A 27,843-nucleotide genomic window follows, 5' to 3' on the forward strand; every position below is an offset into this window, starting at 1 on the left:
GTGACCAAAATATCACTCAGAAAGCATAGGTACGGAGAAGTGGTCTGTGGTCCCCACCTGCAGAACCACTCCTTTATCAAGTGTGTCTTGCTAATTGCCAATAATTTCCACCTGTTGTCTATTCCATTTGCACAACAGCATGTGAAACTGATTGTCAGTGTTGCTTCCTAAGTGGACAGTTTGATTTCACAGAAGTTTGATTTACTTGGAGTTATATTATGTTGTTTAAGTGTTCCCTTTATTTTTTTGAGCAGTATATATATATATATATATTAAAAGTAAGTACACCCCTGTCTGCAGTAATTGATATTGCCCCTTTTAACAATGTCAGTGTGTTTCCTATAACTGTCTACTAGTTTCTGAGTCTACTGGGAGAATTTTTTAAGCACTCTCTCGTATGAAAGAGAATATATAGTTGATTCCGCGATTGATCTGTGTTTATTAAATACAACCAGAAGATAAACTGGCATTTAAGCATCACTGTTTGCTCCTAAAACGCTCATGTTTTTTATACATCATATTCTCTTTATAACTGGCTAACACTACAATATTAAAAGACTGACTTCAAGTTTAAACCTTTAAGTAAAAGTTTATTTAAAACACAAATATACAATGTAAAGAATGCTATTTACTCTATGTACTGTTATGAGCGAAAAATGTCCTTATTTAAGCTAGAGCTGACATAAAAATCCAAATTAGCCCTGAGATAATCCTGTTAGTTTAACAATACTATTACTAGCTACCATGGTGAAAATACAAAGAGCTTTATTGAAATGCCGGTTCAAAACTTAGACTTCTACATTAAACTTTGCTGTGAAAAGAGAATAATTTATGGTTCTATGCCCATATCTGATGAATTGTGTAAACACAATTAATAAGATTAAATTAAATGATTCCTTTAATGTTAATAATTAGCGTGATATTAGGCTGTAAACAGGATCCCCTGACTGGGATGGGGTAGTGACATCACAATGCTGGTTCAGCATTATGTCTGTCAGTCATCAACAATGGATAATGGCACTGTCTGTTGGCCCTATTTGTACTTTGCATTATCTGTGCTCATTTGTGGTGCACCAACATAACAGTTATGACCAACTGGTATACTGCATGCACCAGTATATTGTCCACTGCTATTGTGAAATGTACTAAATGTCAGTTGCAGTATTTATTTCTGCTATCTTGACAGAATTTGATATTCTTTAGAGATTTGTGTTAGCCAAGTTGGCTACCTAAGTGAAGCCTAGTGAACCCTGCAGGGTAAAAATAAAAAAAACGCTGACACCTTTCATGAAAACATTTATTGGGACATGTCACTATATCATAGCCAAGACATGATAAAACTAAATATATGTTGGTGTTAGTGGGTCACTCTGTGGTCCAGTTTTCTTTTATAAGTTAGAGAAAGTTATCATTTGTCAGTGAGTCAGCCAATGTTCCTCTGTCTCATTTTAGCCAAGAGTAAATGTGCTGCTAGATGTGTGCCGCCTCTGAAGTATATCAAGGCATGTCAGGTTCTTATGTCAAGGCTAGATTTGTGTGGTATGCTTAAAATTTGCAAATGGGACAGCAAGGAGAAAATGAAAGAGAGAGAATGACAAAGGAGCTTTGTCCGCCTATAAATCTGCCATTGTAGAATAAACATGAACACTTGACGCTTTTACTGCTGTCAGTGAAATATCTAGCTAACTTCTAGAAGGCCTACAGTGATGTTTTTTTCATGAAATTGGTACCACAAATTGGAAACCAAGACGTGACTGTTTAATTCCACTGCCACTTTTTCATTACATTGGTTGTTAATCAGAAGTGTTGGGCCTTCTATGTGGCTCTTGGAGTCCTGACCAATGGGAGAGCTTGCTTGGCTGTATCTACCTAGATACCAAGGAGAAAAAAAAATCTGATTGGACAATTTCGTATTGGATGGTCCAAGTCTCTAACTGTTTTGTTTCCAACCAAACCCTAACAATGAAATGAGTATCTCTATTATAGAGTTTAAATACAACAAGGGTTATGATTCTCTTTGTATTTTTTAGTTCTGAGAAATTATTAGGCCTATAAGGCCTCACCACTGCAATTAGCAGTGTAAATATGAGTAAATACACAGTACTGAAAGTTAGTTTTAACAAGTCACTCAGAGAAAGTCTTCGTTTGTCAGTGCTGTTCCATTAGCTTGTTTTAGCTAAGATTAAATATGCTAGTGGATGTGTGTGCCACCCCTGAATAATATATAGGCAAATCAGGTTCTTGTGTGAAAGTGGCAAATGGGACAGCAAAGAGAAAATGAAAGAAAGACAGAGGAGGGTGCAGTCATTGGGTGAGACAGTGAGCGTGGTGGAAGAGGAGAGAGAGAAAGAGAGAGTTTGGCTGACGTACTTGTTGCTCTGGAATGCGAGCCACCAATATTTTGACTTCTCCTTTGGAAACAGCTGCGTTTCCTTTTTCAAAGATATTTTTTCCTTATTTATCAGATCCCTCAGGAGAGATCCATCTCTGCTGTCTGACAGTGGCTTCCTCCTCTAAATCCGTCTCTCTGGCCAGCCCTGAGACACACACATACACACACCTGCTGCTGCACACACAGATCACTCTAGCAGGTCTCCATGTGTGTAACTCACACACACACACACACACACACACACACACACACACACACACACACACACACACACACACACACACACAATAATACACTCAGAAGAACAAAAAGACATGCTCACACTGACTTAAAAGGAGAAAAGTCATAAAAAGAAACAAAACAGACTTACAAGCCACCGTAATACTGGCAAAGATGCACACTATGTATTGACCTCATTTTCTCTCATATGCACCACTGGAACGAGCCTTTAAATGACATTCCAAAAAGCTGTGAAGGCCAATAAAAGGAATCCTCAACATTAAGCACGCTGGACTTGGCTGTCTTCAGAAATCGAAATGCTAAAATTAGAAGAGATGGGGGGTTGGGGGGGTGGGGGGTTGTGGTCTAAAGGAAAATACGTAAACTGAAGGAAAAAAAATGCGACACAGTGCACTTTGTGTATATTTACATGTGTTAATGAGAGACAAACAGTGTGAGCTGCAGAGGAGTTTCTGGCAAAGAGAGCCAGAAACACAGGCCTGAAATTACAAGTCCTCTCGCACTGTGTAACTTCTAAAGGAAATTGACTAAAACATCAAGGAGAACAAGTCCGACTGAGGGGAAAAAACAGGTCAAAAGATCTGCTTTACTGTGCCCTGATCTGATGGTCAGTGATTTCTAAATAAATACTGTGATAGATGGAATCTGACTGAGTGCAGCTTTTTGATGCATTTGGAGCGACTTCAGAAGACGACTTCACAAGAGCGCAGAGCTCTTACGTCCACCAAGCACAAGCAAAACAAACTACAAATTTCATCATCTCACTGGTGTAAAAGAAAACACCTGCTTATAAGTATGTAAGTGCTGTTTTGCAAGTCAGAATGTTTTTGTGTCTAGATATTGTGTAGCAATTTGCTGTCTTTACTGGCGTTCTTTTGGTGTGTATTCAGGGACAAGTGGGCAGTAGTGGCACCATCGGATGGGTGGGGTGGGGCAAGGGGGGAATCTTGTAATACAATTTCAGACACCCCTAAAGTGGACCATACCATTTTTAACCTTAGATTTGCGTCTCGTCTGCCTTGGTCCTTTGCTCCCGTGCTGTTGTTGCCTAAGCCTGTGGAGATAGTGTAGGTTGAGGTAAGTATGTAATGTTAGTTATCTAACTAGCTTGTTCAATATACCTTTTACTTTCTCACCTTAAGAGTTTCTGAATGGTAATGTTGGGTGAATGCTAACGTTAGCTAGCTATCTTGTTTCTAACTATCCTTGAAGGTGCGGTTTACCTAGCATTGGATAGATAACTAATATTAGCTGGCTAATAGCCCTTCATTTCCAGTGTTGGCTTGGCGTTTTTGTTACCAATGTAAAATGTCATATATTATCTAATGCTAGTTAATACTGGTGATTAGTCATGAGCAATGAGAAAATGTAGGATTCATAGAGATACGATTCGACATCAATATAGAGTATACTATTTCATTTTAATAGTCTTTTGTGTGGCTGTGGTGGTATAGCTTTTATATACTAATTTTAGTAATCCCCTGTTTTCATTTATGAATTCAAGGGCTTTACCTGGGTATTACTTCAAATGTATGACTACTCTCTTGTAATAAGATTGGATTTCATTCACAGTGTCAACATTAGAAAGAGGAGAGGAGATGCATGACATTTGTTTGGTGCTGATAAAAAGAGTAAGTTAAAACATGGAGATAATAATGCAGCCTGTATTTCCTGTATATGTTATGCGCTTAATACTGAGCAGAATAGTATGGGTGATGGTGAGTTTTACATTCATGTGCTAAAGTATTAAGGATGCAGAGGGAGGTAGGAATGACAGTCAGCAGACAGGAAGATGTCATAAAGACAATAGACCACTGTAGTTGTGCATCATTCTGTAGTCCTCATTATGCCCGTATTAGGAACTGAGCTCCATTTCTCTATGGCCAGAATGAATATTGTTTTCAAAAAGTTGCCTGTATCGCACCCTGTGTTGAATACAAATGTTCAGAACTCGATACGTTTTGTTTTGTGTACATTTTTCTCCCGATTACCACGGGATCCTCCAAATTATGAGCTTGTAAAGAGCTATAATACTATTATTGCTATATGCGAGCTAAAGGTACTATGCATCAATTTGATGTCATTAAGCTACATGAAACTAAGGCAGGCTGAGCCGGTGCTCAGACGAGCTGTGCTATCTTATCAAAACATTGTATTTTAGTGCATATTAATGGGTATATTCGTAAATAAAACCTCTAGGTATGATATTTTGATGACTCCTTATATTACCCGTGTTAAAACTACAAGGCTGATTGTTGCTTCTTTTTTCACAGCTTATTGTGTGAATGTTCCCGTTCCACCTTAAATGGTGCAGCAGCTGTGACTAGCAATCACAAACATTAGCAAATGAGACAAAATAATGACCTGTCTGTTCTGTTAAACAGCAAAATAAGTAAATGTCACTCAGCTGTTCAGCGGAAATAGAGAAACATCCTCATATCATGGCTTTCAACCCTCCATGAAGCTGAAGTCAGCTTCTTTTTCGCCAACTGCTTGTTCATATTTTCCCGTTCCACCTTAAATGGCTCAGCAGTGCTGCTGAATTTAAAGTGGAACAGGACAAGTCGAACAAAAAGCTGGCGAATTGTCCTGAGAAAATGCCCTCAGTAAAATGTCACTGGCATTAAAATAATAATCAGGATATCCTGAGAGCCCAAATCAGTTTATCAGGGGGTGAGCAGTGATTATTAAGTTAGTCTATACTGGATCAGCCTGAGTGCAGGTAAGTTACGTTTGTAGATCACTTAAAATCTACCATAGATCTATCATATTTCAATTGAAGAACAGAAAACTGTAGGGAAACCTGGTGATTTTGTTCTGACTCTTTCGTCTGCCCTCACTCTGTACAAGGATATGTTTACTGCCAAAACCCGCTTAAGGAGGCTGCCAGTCTAATGGCGTAAACTCAGTGCGCAGTAGCTTTAGCTCACATGTAGCAATATTCATATTTCAACTCTTTAATGACCTCATAATTCGGAGGGTCCAGTGATATTCAAGAGAAGAATGTTCACATGACAAAGCGTATTGGGTTCAGAACGTTTTTATTTAACACAGGGTGTGATAGAGACGGTTTTCAAAAACCCTATTCATTCTGGCCATAGAGAATTGATGCTTAGACCCAGAGTTCCTAATATGGGCATAACAATATGGCACCGATGATCTATAGACCACTGTAGTCACATTGTCATTTGCCTCCTTAAGTGGGTTACAGTGGCAGTGTACATTTCCATGTTCAGACTGAGGACAGGTGAAAAGAAGTCAGAAGGAGCTCATCAGGTTTCCTTGCAGTTCTCTGTTCATCTGATTCTCACTGAAACACGATAGATCACTCCTTTTAGCTTGTTTTGAAGTGATCTACTGTGACCATTATACCAATGAATTCAGTTTGGGCCATACATGTTAAAACAGTCAAATAAATACAAGTATAACCACTACATTAATGCTAATTTCTGCTAATTTGTTTAATTTCATTATGACTTTAATTTCATTATCACTATATTAGTTGCCAATCATATGTGGTAGGCCTTCTATGCAGATCCTGAAATCCTAACCAGTGGGAGAGCTGACTTGGCTGTATCTACCTAGATGTCATGGTTTCTGTTGGTTGGTTTAGTTCCTAACCAAAATTTGAAATAAGAGTATTACTACAAAGCATAGTTTAAATACAGGTATGATGATGTATTCTCTTTGTATTTTTTAGCAACCAGGGGTGTAAATTTCTGATTTCACTATTCTATTTGATTATGATTCTTTAATGAACAAGTCAGTATACCATGACACATCAATATTTGATTTGATTTGATCATTGTGGTATGATTAAGAATTGTTTTGAAAATACTCTGAAAATACATCTAACTAAAGGAACTATCTACACAGTAGTGGAATATAGACAGTGAGCAAAATGTTTGAATTTTCTTAAGATTGAGTACATATTTGTTAGATTATATAGATTGCGAATGTTATTTTGACAAAAAAGTGAGTGCAAACCCTATTGAATTAATATAATACTAATATAATAATTTTAGAATTTCAAAATCAGGCAGAGGCAGTTGAATCAAAATGATTGCATCATGATAAACTGATGCATTTTCACACCCTTAGTTGCAAGTGACATACAACTGAGAAGATAGGATAAAATTGAAATCGAGCTCTTGCATGGATGTTATATGACAATCTTTTTCAGATACCTTCCCTCCAGTACTGCTTTTGGTAACATATTCGCAAACCAGTCACAAACATGACCATGGGCTAATTTGTGTGTGTGTGTTTTGATAACATTATTGGTCTCACAGCGAATGAGTTCAAGCATCTTTGCTCTCCCCAGAGGAGTTTATTTTTCAGCCTGTCGGGTTTGAGGCCCACTTTTTAGCAATGAGATTCAGACAACATCTTTTTGCATCAAGGACTGCCAAAAATATTTTGTCAGCTGGACAGGATTGTGTCTCTATATATGTAGAAAAGAAGGAAAGAGTGGGCAATGCTCATTTTCCAGCCCATTTTCTCTATTTTAAGGAATTTTCTTCATATAAAAAGTTTATTATAATTGTCTGTTGGTTTGCATTGGCACCTGAATGAAATATGGATGGATTTGCAAAGCCTGCAGAAGAACAAGGAACTTACCATTCAGTGCTCTAGACACACAATTCCATATTAAACACACACACCACTCAGACACACACACGCACACACACACTATACTGGGATATACTAGTACTCTTATGTGTCATAAGCATATTGATCACTGATTTTGTTTTGCAGTGTTGATTATATGTTGATACTAAGGAAATCCATATTGTTGTTTAACATGAGTTATAAAAATTTACTTTTGAAATTGTAAAGTCAAAAATTGAGGTTTACTATTTAAAGAAATTGTTCACTGACAAATCTAATTTACATTTTTAGTTACACAACATCAGCCAAGTAATATAAAAAAATAACAGCCATTGGTGTCCTCATTTCCCAAACACAGAGTGTTGTTAAAAGAAGGGATGATGCAACACAATGGTAAACATGCCCCTTCCTCACTTTTTGACTTTTGTTTATTTTTAATTTACAAGGGGCATGTTTATTTTAAACATTAACATTTTTCTGTTTCAACAATTGATGTGTTTTTGTATAATATTTTCAATTAAAGATAGGGTTGAAATGATTTTGTACATTATTGCATTCTGTTTTTGTTTAAATTTTGTACAGGATCCCAAATGTTTGGAATTGGGGTTGTTAAAAAATAAACATAACTTAACTGTGTAGCTAAATGCAGTGGCTGGCCGCTTATGGTATGATTACATGATACATGCACAATTTCTATTGACTTTATTTATAAACATACAGTCATATGCAAAAAAATACGCTCTGGTCAAATTACATGTTTAGTTGATTTTCTAAGTGAAAATAAATTCACAAATACTGCACAGAAAACAAACTTAAATATCATTTTTCTGCACATCTCAGTGTATGTCTATTTATTCATGCTCAGATCATATTTTATGCTTTATTTCAACCCCCCAATATAGTAAATTAAAAAATTAACTTGTTAATTTTTAATTTGTTAATAATTAATTGTGCATTACATGGGCAGAAGTGTGTATGTGTATTTATTTGCATTTATGTTCACAGAGGAAATCAACAAAACATTAAATATGACGAGGGGCGCACAAACTTTCCCATATGGCTGTATATCTTTTATATAGCACTTAGAAGTTAGAAAATTCAAGATTAAGTTTTTATGTAAAAACATTATCATTACCATCCATGTGCCTGAATGTTGTGCGTGCATACAAGGAACAGTCAGAATTCGGCACCTACGGCAAAACTGGTTGACCGCTGCATTGTACGGTATGGTGATTTTTTTATTTTTTCATTTTATAAGTGGAAAATAATGTTATTCCGATTTTTTGTCATTTCAGTCATTTGAGCACTACAGATGCCTTCACATTATGTGAAAATTTCATGATGAATAAGAAATGGAATTGGTTAAAAATGACATTAAATAAAATCTCATTACTTTAACTTACATTAAAAGTTAAAGGTTTTCCTTAAAGTTTCCATTTTGTGGGACACTTAAATGTCAACAAATAAACTTAAACAATACATTTTGCAGGACTCATATAAACACTATAGAACTGTTTTCAGGCCAGTGTGCACACATTCACGAGCCTAAACACAATACATGAAATAATGTTACTCATCTTGGCCATGGGAGACTTCAGCTAACATTTGCTTTTATACAATATCAGGACGTACATATATTATACACCTTGGCGTAGACCTACCCTTAACCTCAATAGCTATGCTCTGTCCATTCTAAGAAATGAACCATAGCTGCTGTTTTTCCTCTTGTTGTCTGACAAAACCAGGACATTTTTCTGTCAAAATAAAAAAAGGAAACAAAAGCGAGCATGCACACACATAAAAAGTCACTCAAACCTTCTGCCTGTTGTGTGCAATGAGGAAGAATCTCCTACTGACACACAGGTATGAGCATCTGACTGGTGCCATTCAGCATACTGCTGATACACGTATAGATAGTTGCCGTTGGTTACAGCCATTGGGATGAGGACAGGATTCAAACATCTTTTAGCACAGTCCTTACACAGCTGTAATTATCCCAAATTACCCTGAAACAAACCCTGCCTGCTGGATCCCTTACTTAGAAATACCTTCAGTTTTCATTTAGTCTTGTATGGAATGTTAATGCTGATAGAATGGACAGCAAGAAAATTTATTTTGTTGGCTTAGTTCCGTCCAAAATGTTAAATTAGGTGACTTGCTTTCAAGGTTGGGATATAAAGGTAGACAAGTGGTCAGAATACATTCAGAATGCAAAATTTAAGTTACTGCATTCAGTGTCAGCATTTTGTAAAGGCAGTATTCAGAATATAGTTACCTTTTCACGTTTTTAGGAGAATACTTTTAGAATACTTGGCCACTATGGTGGTTGGTGTAGTGTAGTGGGTAACACCACTGCCTTCTGCGCTGAGGTTCATGCACCCTACACTATACCAATAAGAGTCCTTGGTCAAAACTCCTAACACTACCTTCACCTACAATGATCGGATTATAAAATGTAATCAGTAAAATGATAGGATTGTAAGTCACTCTGGATAAAATTGTCTGTCAAATGCCATAAATGTAAACGGTATATAACATCTTTAAGAGAAACATTATGAATTTTTGTTTATTTTGTTTGAATGTTTATTAACTTTTAAAATCAATGCATGACATATAAAGACAGACTCGAAAGAAGTACTTGATAAACAGCTTATTTACAAACACTTCTCAAAACCTGCTAAAGCCTGAGAATACTGATAAATCAATGTGATCTGCCAGTTATTAATCTCGGTGTAACTGAGCTCTTTTGGGGGGCTTTTGATCAGCTGAACAGAACAGTCTCCTCAGTAGGTGACTCATGCATATGTTTTATGGAAAGTTACATACATGTAATTAACCAAGAATCACATAACTACTTTTTAATTTGCAAGATTTTGTTAAAGGGATGTGATGAATTGCTTCCAGGGGGGTTTCTGAGAGCAGCAGTGGACCGAAGCAGACAATGAAAGCCAAAATAATGTTTGTAACTTTACTTACATAAGTGAATGTTTCATGAAAAATATTAACAGAAGAATTTTTAAATTCTTAGAATTTTAAAAATACTGTCTATCAGTAACAGCAACAAACAATGTGAGTTAAAAAAAGACAGTAATCTGCCTTATCAATACTAATTCTAAATTTATTCTAAATGATTTCTGAATGTTACTTTATAATGTGTTATAATGGAATATGTTACTGAACACCTTTAGGACAGTGTGTCCAGAATTTGACCTGTAACTACTTTTCTAAATTGTTCTACCCAGCTCTGCTGGTTATACAAGGCCTTCGTGCTTTCCTGATTGTAATTGAGTGCCATGTTTGTAAAACTATTCAAAAGTGCATGCTGAAGATTATCCTTGTGTTAGACTAAATGCCAGTTGTGCTATGTGCTACGTTCTAAAATTGCCTGATTTGAGAGATGAATTGGAGATAACGGAGTACAGTGCAATAAGTAACTTCTTCTATAAACACTGTTGTATTTTAATTTTCTATAAAGGAACTTCAGAAGTATATAAAATCACTAATGTGTCCCCATACAAAAAAGTAACATATTAAAAGTACATGGCTGCTTTTATTTTGAAACATATTGCCAACATATAGAAATGTTTTATTTTAAAGAATTATTGCATTACTGAATTTAAAATGTAATTACTTTCAGATCTTCCTATCATTACAATTGTTTAGCTTGTAATGTAATACCAATTATGAAAGACATAATATGAATTAGTTTTCATGTTTTCATTCAATTTAATTCTTTCATTTCTTTTTGCTCCTTTAAGTCAGCACACAGCAAGCTGCATCACTGTCTTGAAGCCTTCTTTATTTATTTTTATTTATAATTTTGACTTTTTGCTTAAGCCAAATCACTCTGTAGAATTTGGTTCTGTGCGACTAACACAGTGTTGAGAGGAGCTAGAAATACACCTCTAACTGACCCATGCCAAGTCTAGTAGCTCCTAAAGGGGTGACTTTCATGCCTGTTCCAGGTCAAAGCCTTGGATCAGAGCTACAAAGAAATGTCCAGGGAGCCCTGGCTCAGGCCCCTGCTGCTTCCCAGCTGCTGCAGTACAAAGCACCATGACCAACAGCTTAGAGAAATGGACCCTGTAAAGACCAGAAATGGCTACCTCATCCCTTGGGAGATCTGAAATGTTTGAGATGTCTTACAGCACTGAGTTTGAATGTGTAGGATCTCATTTGAGGTTCATCTTGAACGTCATGTTTAATCTATGTAATGTGCTTGCACACGTCTTACTGACCTCTTAAATGCAGACTGTAAAATTAATGGTTTAGAGTTCACAGTGCAAAGTCAGGAAGCCAGCATGTTTGAGTGACTATAATTGTTGAATTTGTCTGGGAATCTCCATAAACTTGCCTAAGTTTTGTCAGATGAAGTGATAGTTCTAAACTGGAGTTAATTATCATTCACATTTCTGAGAGGAACAAAACAAGTGAACCCGAAGAGCTTCGCAAGAGAGAAGGAGCAGCCATGGCCTTTAATTATGGAAGCTGGAGGAATTTGAATGTGGGGGAGAGCATTGAGATGTGTGAGCAAGTCCCCTCTGGAGCTGTATAATGTGAAAAGGGAAGTCTGGGAGAATCTGAGAATAATTGCATAAACACTTATGAATTCTTCACATGCCTGGGGCTCCAGCACATTTTTACTGGTTTAGCCAAAGGAGACAACTTCCAGATCTTCTGTATATGACCATGTCATGGGGTGCAGAGATATTAGATGTAATTAAATGCTTTGTTTGACATTGCAATTTCACTCTTGCCAAGTTTGTGGTAGCACACTTTGGACAAGGCTAAGTAATCAGAAAAGTCTGACCCTAAAGTATGTAGCCATACTGAGTTGTTTTTTACTGAGCTGAGTGTCAGCGACATGCTCGCAGAATGTAAATTGTCTTTTTAACATATTGACATTATATAAAGCACACAAGTTTGGACCTCAGCATTTTCCCCCTCCTTCCTCTAAGAGCTATGATGACATTCTGTTTTACTGAATTTTAAGATTCACATTTACTGGAAACAAGTATTGACCATAATTGAAGAAGTATACTTCTAACTACCTGAATATTTAGCTACCAGCACTTTGAAACCTCCTGGCCTTAGCAATCACTTCTTGGTTAGCTGCTCTCAGTTTTCACTGATACCCTTGGCAACTCCTGAAATTTTAATTTGAATTGAATTTTCTTTGGTTCACCACAAAATCCACCTGTTTGCTACATGTAATTATACTGTCAGACAAAACTGTACCTTTCAGGATATTATAACACTGTAACTAGGGTGGTATCATGAAAGGTTTAGGTATAATTACACATGTTATGTTACTGTTTTATTTAAAGTTGTATTGATTCCATACACCCTGTCCTGACCCCATGCTCAAATGGCCAGGACCTACTGGTTCGTCCAAAGTTTGTCCAAAGTTTGGTCCATGCTGTGCCTTGGAGGACTCAAATTAATGTGCTAACTACTGGCACATTATTCTCATGCTAAAGGGTTAGGTTTGGATGCTTTTCAAGTTTGTTAATGCTTACCATGATGGTGTTAGGTGTTCAGATTCACAAGTGCAGCATGTTTTGTTATTATGTACTTAAACAGAGAGTTTCTCATATTAAGCTACCCAGTGGCATAACTGTCTAATAGGCCTTATGTTTTTACCAAAACAGAGCTCACAAGGGTTACCCAAACCCAAAACCACTCCTCAAAGTCATCAGTGTTTTAATTGTCACAACTCTTTTGGACTGATCAGTCACAGGCTTTTCTGCACGTTTTAGTACATGGAATTCGCCCAGCTGCTATGTGTGCAACACAGTGAGCAAACTCTCTGTATGACATCTGCAGTTTTTCCTGCAGTTATGTCATTTTTGTTTTTTTTACCAAAGTCAGGCAAACATAATTTCTGCAAGAACTATATCGAGACCTTAAGGTTGCAAGTTAGAATCATGCCATGACCAAAAAAAAGAGCTCTAATTACAACCATATTATCTGCAATATTATCAGCTGATACCAATTATACTGTGGGTTACAAATATCGGCCAATATTATCACCCAACTATTATATCAGTCACTGATTATGTGCTCTGGTGTTGCCTATTCCTTGTTGTAAGTAGTGTATTTAGATTTCCAGCCTGCAGATGCGCATGAGTGATGCTCCTTCAGGTTGGGAGCCAAATGTCTGATTTCTGCAGTAACTACAGTTAGCTAACTTGGATCTGTATTGTGATGTGAAGCTTTAGGTCAAACCCCCTGGTTTCCAGCTCTGAACTCGTCACAAAAAATAAGCAGGCTTTGTAATAGCATAGTAGTTTCCAACCTCAGTCTAAGATAACACTTTTGTTCTTCTTCTGCTCAAACAAACCTGATTCAGGTTATTGAAGGCTTGATAAAAACATATTAATGTGTGGTAGAGATAGGGGAAACACATAAACCTACAGGGTGTTTTTGTAGTGCCCATGACTGAAACAGAAATCGCTGGTAGAAGATGTATCTTGTGATATGATGTGCTTAGAGATACCACAGTTCATCAATAGATGTCTGTGGCACTCAGGGTCAGACACTGTTCTCCATATCTAAGACAGATAGGCCTTTTATCACAAGAGTGCTTGCTTTGCTTGCAATTAAACTGTCTAATACATGGGAAAAACAGTCGCAGATATGACTGCCTGATCTTGCTTTCTGCTCCTGATGGTGGAGCATGGTTCATCATTCTCTCTACCATCTCATCTTCTTAAGGCTAAGTGAAACTCACGTGCACTTAATGAATTTGGTAGAGTCATGCTTTAGCCTGCTGGGGGTCCCAGGCTTTCCCCACCCTGTTTATCAAAATCAGTCTTCTGTAGGGGGCCCAGAACAATGTCTAGTGTACAGTCTGTAACTTTTAAGTGCTGAGTTTCTTGTTATCTGCTTTGATGCCTGTATCAGGTTGCTTTCTAAACAGAGTCTGTTGCCCTTACCCACACCAATGGGTATCTTCCATGGTTTGTTTTATACTATGGGTGAAGACAATGTTCAAATTTAGCTTGTATTTTCAATCCTTTTTCTTCCTTATTTTGTTCCAATTGACAGTGTTTAAATTGAGATGTTTTCACGTACAAGAATGCAGTTTGTTTTAGCATTTGGTTATGCTGTCTTTGTAGAGGCTAATTTGTGATGAATCTCTCACTCTCTCTCACTCTCTCTCTCTCTCTCTCTCTCTCTCTCTCTCTCTCTCTCTCTCTCACACACGCATACATGCCGACATGAGTGCTGAGCACAGCTGTCTCAGCTCAAGCTCACAAATCTGTATAACTCTTAGCCAACTTCAGCACTTAAAAAACATTGAAAAATACCATAAGAGATATAAAAAATTATGCTGGCAATAGTGTTGATACAAGAAGAAAGTCATGCTCGATGTTGTATATGGCTTTGTAAATTGCTAGTGTGTATTGTTGTATTCTGCAATGACAGAGTTTCAGAATTAATCAGAACAATTCTAAGTCAACCCAAGACTAGCTGTGAAAAGAGAAGACTCTTTTTTTGACTCTTTTTATTTATTTAAACACATTTAAAACATTAAGCACATTATAATTAGGCCACAATACTTTGTGTTGTCATGAAAAGCTCTTATTTGTGGAGGTTTGTAGGTTTTTTCTTGTGCCATTAGAATCTGGCTGGTGAACTGAAGCTTTTAGTTATGAAATAACTATTGCACTTCTAGATGCATAACTTGTCTTTGACATGCACTAGGGGACTTGTTTGTCCGTGCACGTTTTTGTTTTCTAACAGTTTTGAGAAATCTCCATTTCAAACACAGGCCTGCCAAGTAAAGTTGCAAAACAAAGAGGTCGGAGACAGTTTGCAATCATTGCATGTGCAAGTACATTATGGAATTTACCCTGGTTTGAATTGAATTGTGATACATGCATTTTTAAAAATGCATTTCAGATTAGTGTATTTCGTCTCATCTGCAGCCTTTTGAAGGCATTTCTTTCTGCCATGTTGAATACTTTGGTGGCTCAGCCCTAAATCTGCATGCTGTCAACAATCTACAAGAACAACTGCCATAAATCACTGTACAACATTGATAGTACATGATCTCATCCACATGCTAAAGCACTGTCTTCTGGCTACTAAGCCCAATTCACAGTGCAATCCTGCCTGAAGTGTTTTTAGTCGTCTTTCTGATATAATAAATATGCCTTCATTTTTATCTGTTTTGCATTCCAAAATGTCTCACAAGCCAGACGTCTGCATATTATCAGTGTCAGTTTTGTTGATTGAAGTGTCCCCAAATGCGTTGACAAGGAAATTGTGCTTAAGAACTACTAGGCTTTTAGTAGTAAACCCACTGCACCAAAGTGCATACACATGGATGTTTAGATAGCCAAACTCCTACCATTTTTCTGTTTTTGTTCATTTTTACTACTTACATATGTGAATGAAACATACAATTAATTAACATCAAACACTCCCATATTCTATTGCACTGTCATCTACATTTAATATCATAATTTACTACAAACTGTTCCTCTTGTTGGCCTAATACTGCACTGTACTCCTTACAGTCTGTCAGCTACTATCTTGATGATAACTGAGCCTTTCACTTGACACCAACAGAGGTAAAGGCTAGTGATTTGGAGTTGCAGCTGTTTGTGTAATCCTATTGTAAAGTTGTTTGAAAAGAAGAGTTGCTATTCCTGTCCTTAGAGCTTGAACAGAAGGGAGTCGCTGTCAGCACTGTAAAGTAGTGAAGGAGGTTGACCATATTTTGGTTTTTGACACTGGAAGCAAGAGGTTGGCACAGGCTGTAGAAAGAAAATGTCAACATGAAAAGACATTTTAGGCAATTTAGAAGTCCTGACTTTTTCAGATCCTGAAACGAGGATAAAAAGGGGATGCATGGTCATGCTAAGTAAGGCGGTGTCATTATTTCTCAGCAATCAAAATTAGTCTTGTTCCAACTGGGGAATATATTGCAAGATGCTATTTTATTACTAAAGGAGATCTGCATTAAAATCACTACTGCCTTGAACCCAAATATGGGTCAACACCATGTGAAAAACAGAGGGAAAAATGAGAGTTGGCTGCTTAGCCACTGTAGCGCCCCCTTTGTTTTGGGAGGAGGAGGATGTGGGAGGAGAAAAGAGGAAAAGAGAAGTTTTTTCCTTTTCTTTGTGGTTGTGGACAGGGAGGAAAAAGATGAGATGTGGTAGGAATTAAATGCAGACGACTGCGGTGCTCCTCTGGAGAATACAATGGAAAACATTTAACATGCTACTCGTAGCTGACCGCTGACCACAGCACAGCCCTGCTGCCCACTTTTGCGCATCATCAACTCCAGCCATTGCATTGATTTTCTCTCTTATTTTCTTCTCTCTTTCTCCAAACGTCTTTTATCTTTGAAATGTCTCTCATTTCTCTCTCTCTCTCTCTCTCTCTCTGTTCAAAGTCTCTCTCTCCACTTTTCTACAAGTCTGTGTTTTTCTCTCGCTGGACAGTTACGTCTCTGTGAATAGTTTCCCACAGCCGCTTGGTAGGTCACAGCCCCTTCTGTGTCACTCTGTGTGGGCTAATGACAATAGCACAAAGCCAGAGGAGCCAGAGGTTACGCAAGTGGAAACACAAAATCAGACCTAATTATAATAACTTGGAGCTTTCTCTACCCATCCTTTCAGCATTCTCTCTTAATTTATGTTTCTTCAGTATACTTCTGTGAGTCTGTGCATATATGTACACCATTCTCTATGCACTGCCTCTCCCACCTACGAACCTGAACATTAGGGGTATCAGTGTCAGTGAAGATGAGGAAAATCGCCTCCACAGTGGCAGAGACTCTATTTTCGTATCGTTTTTTCTGCTTTTTTCCTGATGATGAAAATGATGACGGGTGGTCTCTGACTTTTGCACAGCACTGTACACTGAAAGTTAAAAAAATAGGGTCTTTGGTCTTTTGCCTTTAAAGAATTGCTTGAAAAAGAAATAGTTCTTTAATAAAGGGTATTTGTAAATGAGGTGTGTCTGTGTTAAAAGGGCTATTTTACAGTTTAGAGAATCTCTACATTATGTAAATACTCAATCAATTATCAAGTTTATTTTTAAGAGCGCATGCGTGAGACTTCAGTTATATTTAGTGATTATTCATTTATAGTGAGTTTTCTAACATAATTTGTGAACCAGTGACCCCTTCTGCAGCTTCTGCTAATAGATCTGTCATCTACGAAGGCTGTGCTGCTGATGGACTGGCTTTGCTCTGCTCTTATGGAAACAGCTGTGAGGGAAGTTAATGAAACTCAGTCTCAGCTGCATGCAACAAAGGCTACGTTCAGGCTTTAGGTGCTGATGTGAAAAACATCACAAAGGGGACCTTTAAAGGTTTCTATCAATACACCTTACACATGCAGTACTGCAGGGGTGGAAAAGTCAGGTGCAGAGTCATCACTGTGCTGGTCCTACAGCTGGGATTGAGCAGTGTATCCTGTCTTCTTCATCCTCTTCCTCTTGCCCTTCTGGTTTTTGTTCTGGTGACAAGTTTGAAGGTCCTGATGGATGATGTGGGGACTCTAGTTCACAGATGGGTTGTCCAAGGCTAGTCAGTCAGTTAGCACTGAGGAGGCAGGACAAGGACAAGCTGTCCTGAAAATGCCCCTCAGGATCTACTCTCTAAAGGGCCCCTGTTGAGTTTCTCTGCAGATACTCGTTATTAATTCATAATACATATGTTGGGGCCCCCTTGTTTGAGGGGATGGAGATCAGGGATGACACTCCCTGGAGAACTTTAACCTCTTTATGCTGCTACTGTAACTCGTCAGTGAGAGGAAGGGGGTATACCTTAGGTAACTCCCCAAACCCCTGCTAATCCCCCCATCTGTCTGTTCTAAGTTTAATTTACTCCTCAGACCTTTCCTCCTAATCTCTCGTCTACCTCCCCCTTTCCCTGTGTAAGGAGGGAGGGCCGCCTAGGGTGGAAGTGTGGGATCCTTACTTCCATGTGGTGAGGAGGCATGGAAATCCAATCAGAACAGAACAGTTCATCCTGGGCCCTTGCGCAGGGGTAACCGGCTGGACTTGTACTTATGTGGCAGGAACGGCAGGCCGTGCACCAGGTTTGGGAAGCTGAGGGAGGGTTGGTGGTGGCATCTGAGGGGGAGTTGAACAGGAGATGACAAAGCTGTCATCTGACTAAAAGGCATACTGTGGTTTCCATTCCCCCTTTTTTCCTCTTCCTCTGCTAGTGTTTAACTGTGTGGATACCCGTCTGTCAGGATGGTCTTTGCTGTGGGAATTGTTTTAAACAAATAGGGAATTAGGGTCCCACCAGAAATACTGGATCATTATTGCAGAGCCGGCTCCCTAGCATGTGGACTCTCTGTGAAGTGGTACTATAAATGCATATGGTTGCATTCTCACATAAGGGTGAATGGTAATGGTAGCTAATTATAGGGTGTGACTAAGTATGATTAGCATGTTTGCAAGATATATAACACACTGTAGCATAAAAAAGAATAATATAACATAATAATAAACCTTCATATATGAGCAATATATAAACTATGTTCATAAACCATAGTCTTCATTTATTTTTATTTTTTTATGTGTTCTCATGTTTCTGTTTGGACAGTGGAGTATGACCGGGAGTTGTCTCCGCACAGAAGACACCATAAGGAGTACAAGTTCAACTTGTCTCAGATCCCAGAGGGTGAGGCAGTTACAGCAGCAGAGTTCAGGATCTACAAGGAATGCGTGAGCAGTACTTTCCGCAATGAAACTTTCCTACTCAGTGTCTTCCAGGTGGTGGGCGAACACCCAGACAGGTGAGAAGGTGGGCTAATTGACCACAGTATTAACAGTGCTGTGCATGCTGCTGCATAAATGTTACTAAAAACATTCTTAAGCAGAAGTGAAGTCTAAAAGATGTTTTCTGGTAGTACCTCCTTTCGAAATGCTTCCACAGACTACACATCACCATTACAGTTAGTTACAGTAATAGAAGACTGCTAATTAAACTACTCAATTGTTAATTTTATTTTGACTTTATTTTTTGCTATACAAGCTCTTCTGTCTAATCAGAGATCTTGCAGTTTAGCAAATTTAATGTTCAATGGTCTTAAAAGCTGGTAACTGAAAGTGCAGTCAGTTGCCTTTGATGTCTTTTGGGGTTAAATAGGAATTCCACTGATTGTTTAATCCTTGAGATGTAAGCAAAGTGGTTCACTGTAGAGAAACTTGACAATTTAGATTTCTTTTCAGTGGTGGTGATAGGAACCAGGAGTTGCAATGTCTACAGTACAAATTTAGTGATTTTATTTGCTATCTAAACAAAGAACCTACACATCTTCTGAGTTTTTATGTTGATGCTGTCAGGACAAATCTCTATTTTTGTTCTGTGGTGCAGATTTTAAAACCTCCAACTGCCTTTTACATTTTATGAACAATTCATAATAAAATGACCAATAAAAATGGTTGAAAGTAACGATATCTTGTAAAAAGTAAAATCTGGTTACATTTACTTCTTCTAAGAATAATTTTTCTTTAGTTACCATTTTGGAGACAGTGTCAGTGACAGTGACAATGTGTAATGATTATTAACGTAAAATAATCAGGGTCGAGACGGTCCATGGTCAGAGAGCCAACATGGACAGCAGGAGGGACAGAAATAACGAAACATACACAGAATTCCAAACAATGCACTTACAACAGTACAAACAGCACAAAGAATACATACAAAGACCAGCAAACACACAGTGGAAAACACAGGGCTTAAATAGAACAGGGATAACAATGGTTCACAAAACACAGGTGGAAAACAGGTAGAAACAATCAAGGGCAGAGTCAAGAAACAAGGGGGCAGCACTGGGAGGAAACCAAACAAAGAAGCACATGGACATGAAACAGATGCACATGGAAGACTGAGAGGGGCCAATCATGACACCTTATAACACCTTGCATGTGTCTCTTCGCCATGAATATATTTTACCTCAAAACTTTTGAACAATAATGTCTAAGGCATCAGGCAGCATACTCATAACTACTTAATGTAAGTAGTTCTGTTAGGTAACTTTAAGCATCATTAAATGCTACAGATATGTAGTTCCTATCACCACCGCTGTAAGTATTTCTTTCTTGTTGGGTTTCTCCAAAATGGTGCATCACATCTAACCACTCTGAATGTCTTCGCTAGCATCGTAATAACCGAATTATGCAAACAGTCTCAAAAATTGTTAGAATTCCCCATAATGCTATAGTAGAATTAGATATGCAAGTTATGTCCTCAGTTCTGGAGGTATTAACTATGGATTTAGTTGGATTTCTTTATGATAATATAAACCTGATCATAAATTAGCTGAAAGGTGCAAATGTTATAATGACATAAGATCAGCCCCACACTGTGTGTGGTTAAATGCACTTCACTCACTAAGACACTGGGGCCCCCACCTAAAACGTACTCATTATTGTTTCTGATCCCATTTGGAATGGGACATGACTTAGCAACATAAACAGGCAAATACTTATATAAGTAAGTGAAAATTGGTCTTACATGTTATAGATAATTTTGGAAGATGTAAACATACTTTTAGTCCACAAGGGCTAAAGACTCATGTTTGTGACCTAGTGCACTGAGAATTCAGTGCAGAACTGGGACACAGACGAGAAGCCTCCATCTCAGTTTTCTACCATGTACTTTGCACAGGCTGAGCCATCACCGCAGTGGCAGACTGAAATAGTTTGTTTGACGTCTAAAAAAGAACCAAGCCAAATACACGTCAGACGTTGACATTGTGGGCGGAAGGAGGTATGATCTCCATGAATCACACCAGAAGCATGATTGGGTGTTGTGTCCAGTGTCAAAACAGCAACCAATGAGGTTACAATGTGTGGTTAGTCACCCAGTCACAGTTTACAGGAAAAGTCTGAAGCCAATAGTCTGAATTAAAATGGAGTCCTAACCTTAGCAAAATGGACTTCTCTGTTCCCTTTTTCAGCACATTTTATTACAAAATAAAAAGTGCTATAAGTGTTACAAGATTTTGCCACTGTAATCAAATGTAAGGCAAGGGAAGATGTTGACTAATTGCTTAATTGCTGTTTTATGGAGTAGGCTCTAATCTTTATCATATGGTCCTTGTTTTGTAGATCTTCTGTGTTTAAAAGTACACTTTTTAAAACAAGCTACCACAAAGGGTTCTTTGAGCAATGCATTGGAGGGCCACTTTTGAGTCCTCAAAAAGAATCTATCAGCTACCTTCACATAATAAAATGTAAAGGTTCTATAATACATTAAGTTTTTCCCAAAACCCTTACAGTACTATGAACTATAAAAATACCTTTTAAAAATAGTAATAATTAACATTTACAGAAATGTATCTCTAAAGAGCGAATCCAAATATATTGATATGATTTTTTTAAAGGGAAACTAAAAGTGTCTCTACAATGGCACCACACAAAATAACCGTTTTGGCAGATGTTGGGAAGGTTTTTTTTTTTAATTTAAACTTTGGATTCTTCTCACCACGGCAGTAACACTGACGTGGTAGTGGTGTGTTAGTGTGTGTTGTGCTGGTACAAGTGGATCAGACAGCAGTGCTGCTGAAGTTTTTAACTTTTTCAGTTTTTCACCATGTCCACTCACTGTCCACTCTATTAGACACTCCTACCTTGTCGGTCCACCTACTACATAGTTTGTGTTGGTCATCCTCTAGTCCTTCATCAGTGGTTACAGGACGCTGCCCACAGGACACTGTTGGCGGGGTATTTTTGGTTGGTGGACTATTCTCAGTCCAGCAGTGACACTGAGGTGTTTAAAAACTCCAGCAGCACTCCTGTGTCTGATCCACTCAAACCAGCACAACACACTGGCACACCACCACCACGTCAGCATTACTGCAGTGCTGAGAATGATCCACCACCAAATAGTACCTGCTCTGTGAGGATCCATGAGGGTCCTGATCACTGAAGAACAGGTAAAAAGGGGGAACAGAGTATCAGAGAAATAGATGGACTACAGTAACTGTAGAACTACAAAGTGCACCTATATACACTGCTCAAAAAAATAAAGGGAACACGCAAATAACACATCCTAGATCTGAATGAATGAAATATTCTCAGTGAATACTTTGTTTTGTACAAAGTTGAATGTGCTGACAACAAAACCACACAAAAATCAAATTTATTAACCAATGGAGGCCTGGATTTGGAGTCACACACAAAATTAAAGTGGAAAAACACACTACAGGTTACAAGTCAAAATGAGGCTCAGTATTGTGTGTGGCGTCCCGTGCCTGTATGACCTCCCTACAATGCCTGGGCATGCTCCTGATGAGGTGGCGGATGGTCTCCTGAGGGATCTCCTCCCAGACCTAGACTAAAGCATCAGCCAACTCCTGGACAGTCTGTGGTGCAACGTGGCATTGGTGGATGGAGTGAGACATGATGTCCCAGATGTGCTCAATCGGATTCAGGTCTGGGGAAGGGGCGGGCCAGTCCATAGCTTCAATGCCTTCATCGTGCAGGAACTGCTGACACACTCCAGCCACTTGAGGTCTGGCATTGTCCTGCATTAGAAGGAACCCAGGGCCAACCGCACCAGCATATGGTCTCACAAGGGGTCTGAGGATCTCATCTTGGTACCTAATGGCAGTCAGGCTACCTTTGGCTGGGCTGTGCGGCCCTCAGTGGTCATGCTGAAGGATGTTGCAGGCAGCAGATCGCTCTCCACGGCGTCTCCAGACTGTCACGTCTGTCACATGTGCTCAGTGTGAACCTGCTTTCATCTGTGAAGGGCACAGGGCGCCAGTGGCGAATTTGCCAATCCTGGTGTTCTCTGGCAAATGCCAAGCATCCTGCAAGGTGTTGGGCTGTGAGCACAACCCCCATCTGTGGATGTCGGGCCCTCATACCATCCTCATGGGGTCAGTTTCTAACCATTTGTGCAGACACATGCACATTTGTGGCCTGCTGGAGGTAATTTTGCAGGGCTCTGGCAGTGCTCCTCCTGTTCCTCCTTGCACAAAAGCGGAGGTAGCGGTCCTGCTGCTGGGTTGTTGCCCTCCTACGGCCTCCTCCACATCTCCTGGTGTACTGGCCTGTTTCCTGGTAGCGCCTCTCCAGCCTCTGGACACTACACTAACAGACACAGCAAACCTTCTTGCCACAGCTCGCATTGGTGTGCCATACTGGATGAGCTGCACTACCTGAGCCACTTGTGTGGGTTGTAGAGTCTGTCTCATGCTACCATGAGTGTGAAAGCACCACCAACATTCAAAAGTGACCAAAACATCAGCCAGAAAGCATAGGTACTGAGAAGTGGTCTGTGGTCCCCACGTGCAGAAACACTCCTTTATTGAGTGTGTCTTGCTAATTGCCAATAATTTCCACCTGTTGTCTATTCCATCTGCACAACAGCATGTGAAACTGATTGTCAATCAATGTTGCTTCCTAAGTGGACAGTTTGATTTCACAGAGGTTTGATTTACTTGGAGTTATACTGTGTTGTTTAAGTGTTCCCTTTATTTTTTTTAAACAGTGTAGTAAGTGGAGCTGATAAAATGGACAGTTAGTGTAGACACAAGGAGATGGTCATAATGTTATGCCTCACTGGTGTATATAAATGCATAAAACATGTACTTTGAGTTTGCTCTGTCATGTGTCTTCACTAGGGGTTCTGCTTGTACTTGGAAATTTCCAAGGTTGAGGCTTGAAAAAAGCATTTGCTTATAAACAGTTTAATTTACCTAATTTAATCACATAATTACTTTAATTACAGTGCTTCTAATAGGCAGATAGTCTTGAGAAAGTGGCTGGCTATGATAAGCAGATGTGCATGAGAAATGTGCTGATCTGTGAACATCTTTAATCAACAAGACCCAACCCGCTAGTGAAGGTGTTGATGAGGGAGTTGATGTGGCAGACTTTTTGGCTGTGTGTGCAGGCTGATTTTACCTACATCAGCAGCATTCTGAACCTTAGGAGAATCTGCACCCCTTTACCTCCAAATTTAGTACTTGGCCTACAAAGGCAGTAGCATTGTAATTATTTTATAACAATGGTAGCGTGTTAAAATCGGCGATAAAGTCTGAACAAATTCCTTATTGGAAGCCACAGTTTGCAAACATACATTTGAAGAGAACAGAATACAGTTTCTGTAAATGGTATATCGGGAAAATGGCATGTTTTACAAAGTTCCATCCATCCACCCATCCATCCATTTTCTAAGCCGCTTCTCCATCAGGGTCGCGGGGGGGTGCTGGAGCCTATCCCAGCAGTCTTCGGGCGGAAGGCAGGATACACCCTGGACAGGTCGCCAGTCCATCGCAGGGCAGACAGAGTTTTACAAAGTTGTTTTCACTAATTATATTACATTAGTGCTACAGTAGACTACTGCTAATGATATATTCCTTTATATGTCATTTTCTTTCCTATATATAAGTGAAATGCTATTGAAGTGCTTACCTAGATCAAAAAAACAAACAAAAAAATGTTCTTTTCACAAGGGTTAGGAGTGTGTTTATGGGAATTTTTGATCATTCTTCCAGAAGCACATTTGTGAGGTCAGACACTGATGTTGGATGAGATGGCCTGTCTTGCAATCTCTGCTCTAACTCATCCCAAAGGTGTTCTGTTAGGTTGAGGTCAGGACTCTGTGCAGGCCCGTCAAGTTCTTCCACTGGTGCACTGGTGCACAGTCATGTTGGAACAGGAAGGGGCTGTCCCCAAATTGTACCCACAAAGTTGAGAGCATGAAATTGTGCAATATCTCTTGGTGCTGAAGCATCAAGAGTATCTTTCACTGGAACTAAGGGGCCAAGCCCAACTCCTGAAAAACAACCCCACACCATAATCCCCCCCTCCACCAAACTTTACACTTGGCACAATGCAGTCAGACAAGTACCATTCTCCACCAAACCCAGAGTCATCCATCGGATTGCCGGATGGAGAAGCGTGGCTCATCACTCCAGCAGGGTCGCCACTGCTCTAGAGTCCAGTGGCGGCACTTTACGCCACTACATCCAACGCTTTGCATTGTGCTTGGTGATGTAAGGCTTGGATGCAGCTGCTCGGCCATGGAAACCCTTTCCATGAAGCTCTCTACGCTGTTTTTGATCTAATCTGAAGGCCAATGAAGTTTGGAGGTCTGTAGCGATTGACTCTGCAGAAAGTTGGTGACCTCTGCACACTATGTCCCTCAGCATCCGCTGACCCCTCTCTGTCATTTACCACTTCATGGCTGTTGCTGTCATTCCCAATCACTTCAACTTTGTTATAATACCACTGACAGTTGACTGTGGAATATTTAGTAGTGAGGATATGTCATGACTGGACTTGTTGCACAAGTGGTGTCCTATCATAGGACCACACTGGAATTCACTGAGCTCCTAAGAGGGACCCATTCTTTCATAATTGTTTGTAGAAGCAGTCTGCAGGCCTAGGTGCTTGGTTTTATACACCTGTGGCCATGAAAATGATTGGAGAACCTGAATTCAATGATTTGGATTGGTGACTGGCAATATAGTGTATGTTAATGTCTGTTACAGACTTCAAATAGAACATTGAATGTCTTACTGTAATGGGGAGTAAGGAGGCGGACGCATGTGCGGAGATAAGTGAGATTTATTATGGGCCAATCCAAAATCAGGATTGAGACAGCCCAGGGTCATAGAGTCAACACGGATTGATCAGGGGGCAGACAAGACAGACAAACCAGAACAAACAACAGTACATACACCAGTACATTCAACACAGCAGATAACAAAGACCAGCCACCAGATAGGGGAAAACACTGGGCTTAAATACATAAGGGTAACGAGAGACAGGTGCAGACACAGGTGGAGGCAATCAGGCGTCATGAAACGAGGGGGCGGGACCAAAACAAAAGCACATGGAAGATCCAAAACACAAAGCACATGGACAGGACTGGGAGGGGCCAATCGTGACAGTACCCCCAACCCCTACCCCCCCAAAGCGTGCACACTGAGGAGTGCCAAACCAAAAAACAACAAAACCAAAACAGACACCAAGGATACAACTAAACAAGCACAGAAGCAGGAACACGAACGGAAGCGAAAGGCACAGACAGACAGGGGAGGGAACAGGAACCATGGGCACAGGCACAGAAGTGGGAGCAGAAGCCAAAGGCACAGGAATGGAAACAGGCACAGGAACAGAAACAGAAAAGGACACAGACACAGAAGCAGGAACACAAGCCGGAGCAGGAACAGGCAGAGAAACGGGAGACACAACACCAGACACAGGAACAGAAGAAACATGATCAGAACGAGGACGAGGCAGCACACCACAAAACGACGCCGAACGAGAGATGACCGGAGAATCAACAGGACAAGGAAAACAAGAACGGACCACAGACCACGCAAACGACAGGGGAACAGGAACCAAGACCGACACAGGCACAGAAACAGGCACACAAACAGAAACCGGGTCAGAAACAAAAGGAGAAACAGGAACAACAGGACTGGGAACGGACACAGAAATAACACTAGAGAACAGGAGAGAGTCTGGCGGCGGAGAGACTGGCGGCGGGCTTGCCGGTGCGGTTAGGGTTATGGTTAGGGTTAGGGTTAGGACAGGACCAAAACAAAGGCACATGGAAGATCCAAAACACAAAGCACATGGACAGGACTGGGAGGGGCCCAATCATGACATTTACAAACTTTAAATAACCATGTTTAATCTGGAACAGACTATATTTGTACTACTAGGATCCCATTAAAGTGCTGTCAGAAAAGAGCATTAATGTTAAGATTTTGAGTTTTGAAATGTATGCCCTGAACAGAAGGTCTAATAATCATAGTTCAACACTGTTAAAAAGTAAGGAACAAATTAAGATGCTTACTCATCTATTTCAGGGATCTTTCAGTACGTCATGAAAAATTCAGAGCATTATGGCTGCAGCATACTGGTATAGTATTTGTTGCCAAACCACAGGAATATGTCCACCAAGCCATATGCAAAAGCAATATTGTACAAATATCTGTTAAGACTGGCCAAAATAGTACAACAGGGCCACAAATGTGCATTTTTAAACTAACCATGCACAATGATTTTTGTAATAAAAACTCTTGTTACCTCAAACCTTATCATTAAAATTATATTTAGAGTTTTACAGTACGGCCATCTAGATGCTGCTACCAGACACATACTTTGGGAAGGTGACTGTCCAGTAGCGTAGAGTTAACACCAGCAGTTCATTCCAATCGCAATGTGTGAACTCTGTATGAAACGGACGTTATATTGAGGCCTTTGGAGCAGTTCTAATTAGTGCACAGTAAAGAGCTGTGGTTGAAGCATGACTGCAGGGGCATTCCCGGAACACCTGTGTGCCTGGGCTGCTTTGAAGTACCACAGTAAGGAGGAGGCTTTCTGCTGACCAGCATGGTGTGTCATTAGTATAAGGCCTCTGTGTAATGCCCACTTTTAGGGCAGACATGTAAATTCAAGAGAAGATCTAAAAGGTGTGAAATTCTGTAGGTACACTGAGGCAGAAATTGCACAATATGCATGCTGATGCATACCTTACCATAACACAGCTACAATATAGGACAGTGGATTTAATAAAGACATGTTGTCACATGGGCCCTTGCAGCAGTCAGTCTGTAAATTTAGTTATTTAACACTTTGGATGATTC

General features: G+C 39.5%; 1 protein-coding gene across 1 annotated transcript in view; it reads left to right on the top strand.

The window, feature by feature from the left end:
* bmp6 (bone morphogenetic protein 6) overlaps positions 1-27,843 on the top strand; it is a 61,060-nt gene that overhangs the window by 10,598 nt on the left and 22,619 nt on the right. Inside the window, exon 2 of the mRNA XM_017696161.2 lies at positions 18,825-19,017. Coding sequence (XP_017551650.1) covers positions 18,825-19,017 — 193 coding nt within the window. The remainder of the gene's footprint in view (positions 1-18,824; positions 19,018-27,843) is intronic.

This window comes from Pygocentrus nattereri, chromosome 24, assembly GCF_015220715.1.
Source record: "Pygocentrus nattereri isolate fPygNat1 chromosome 24, fPygNat1.pri, whole genome shotgun sequence".
In the NCBI taxonomy this organism is placed as follows: domain Eukaryota; kingdom Metazoa; phylum Chordata; class Actinopteri; order Characiformes; family Serrasalmidae; genus Pygocentrus; species Pygocentrus nattereri.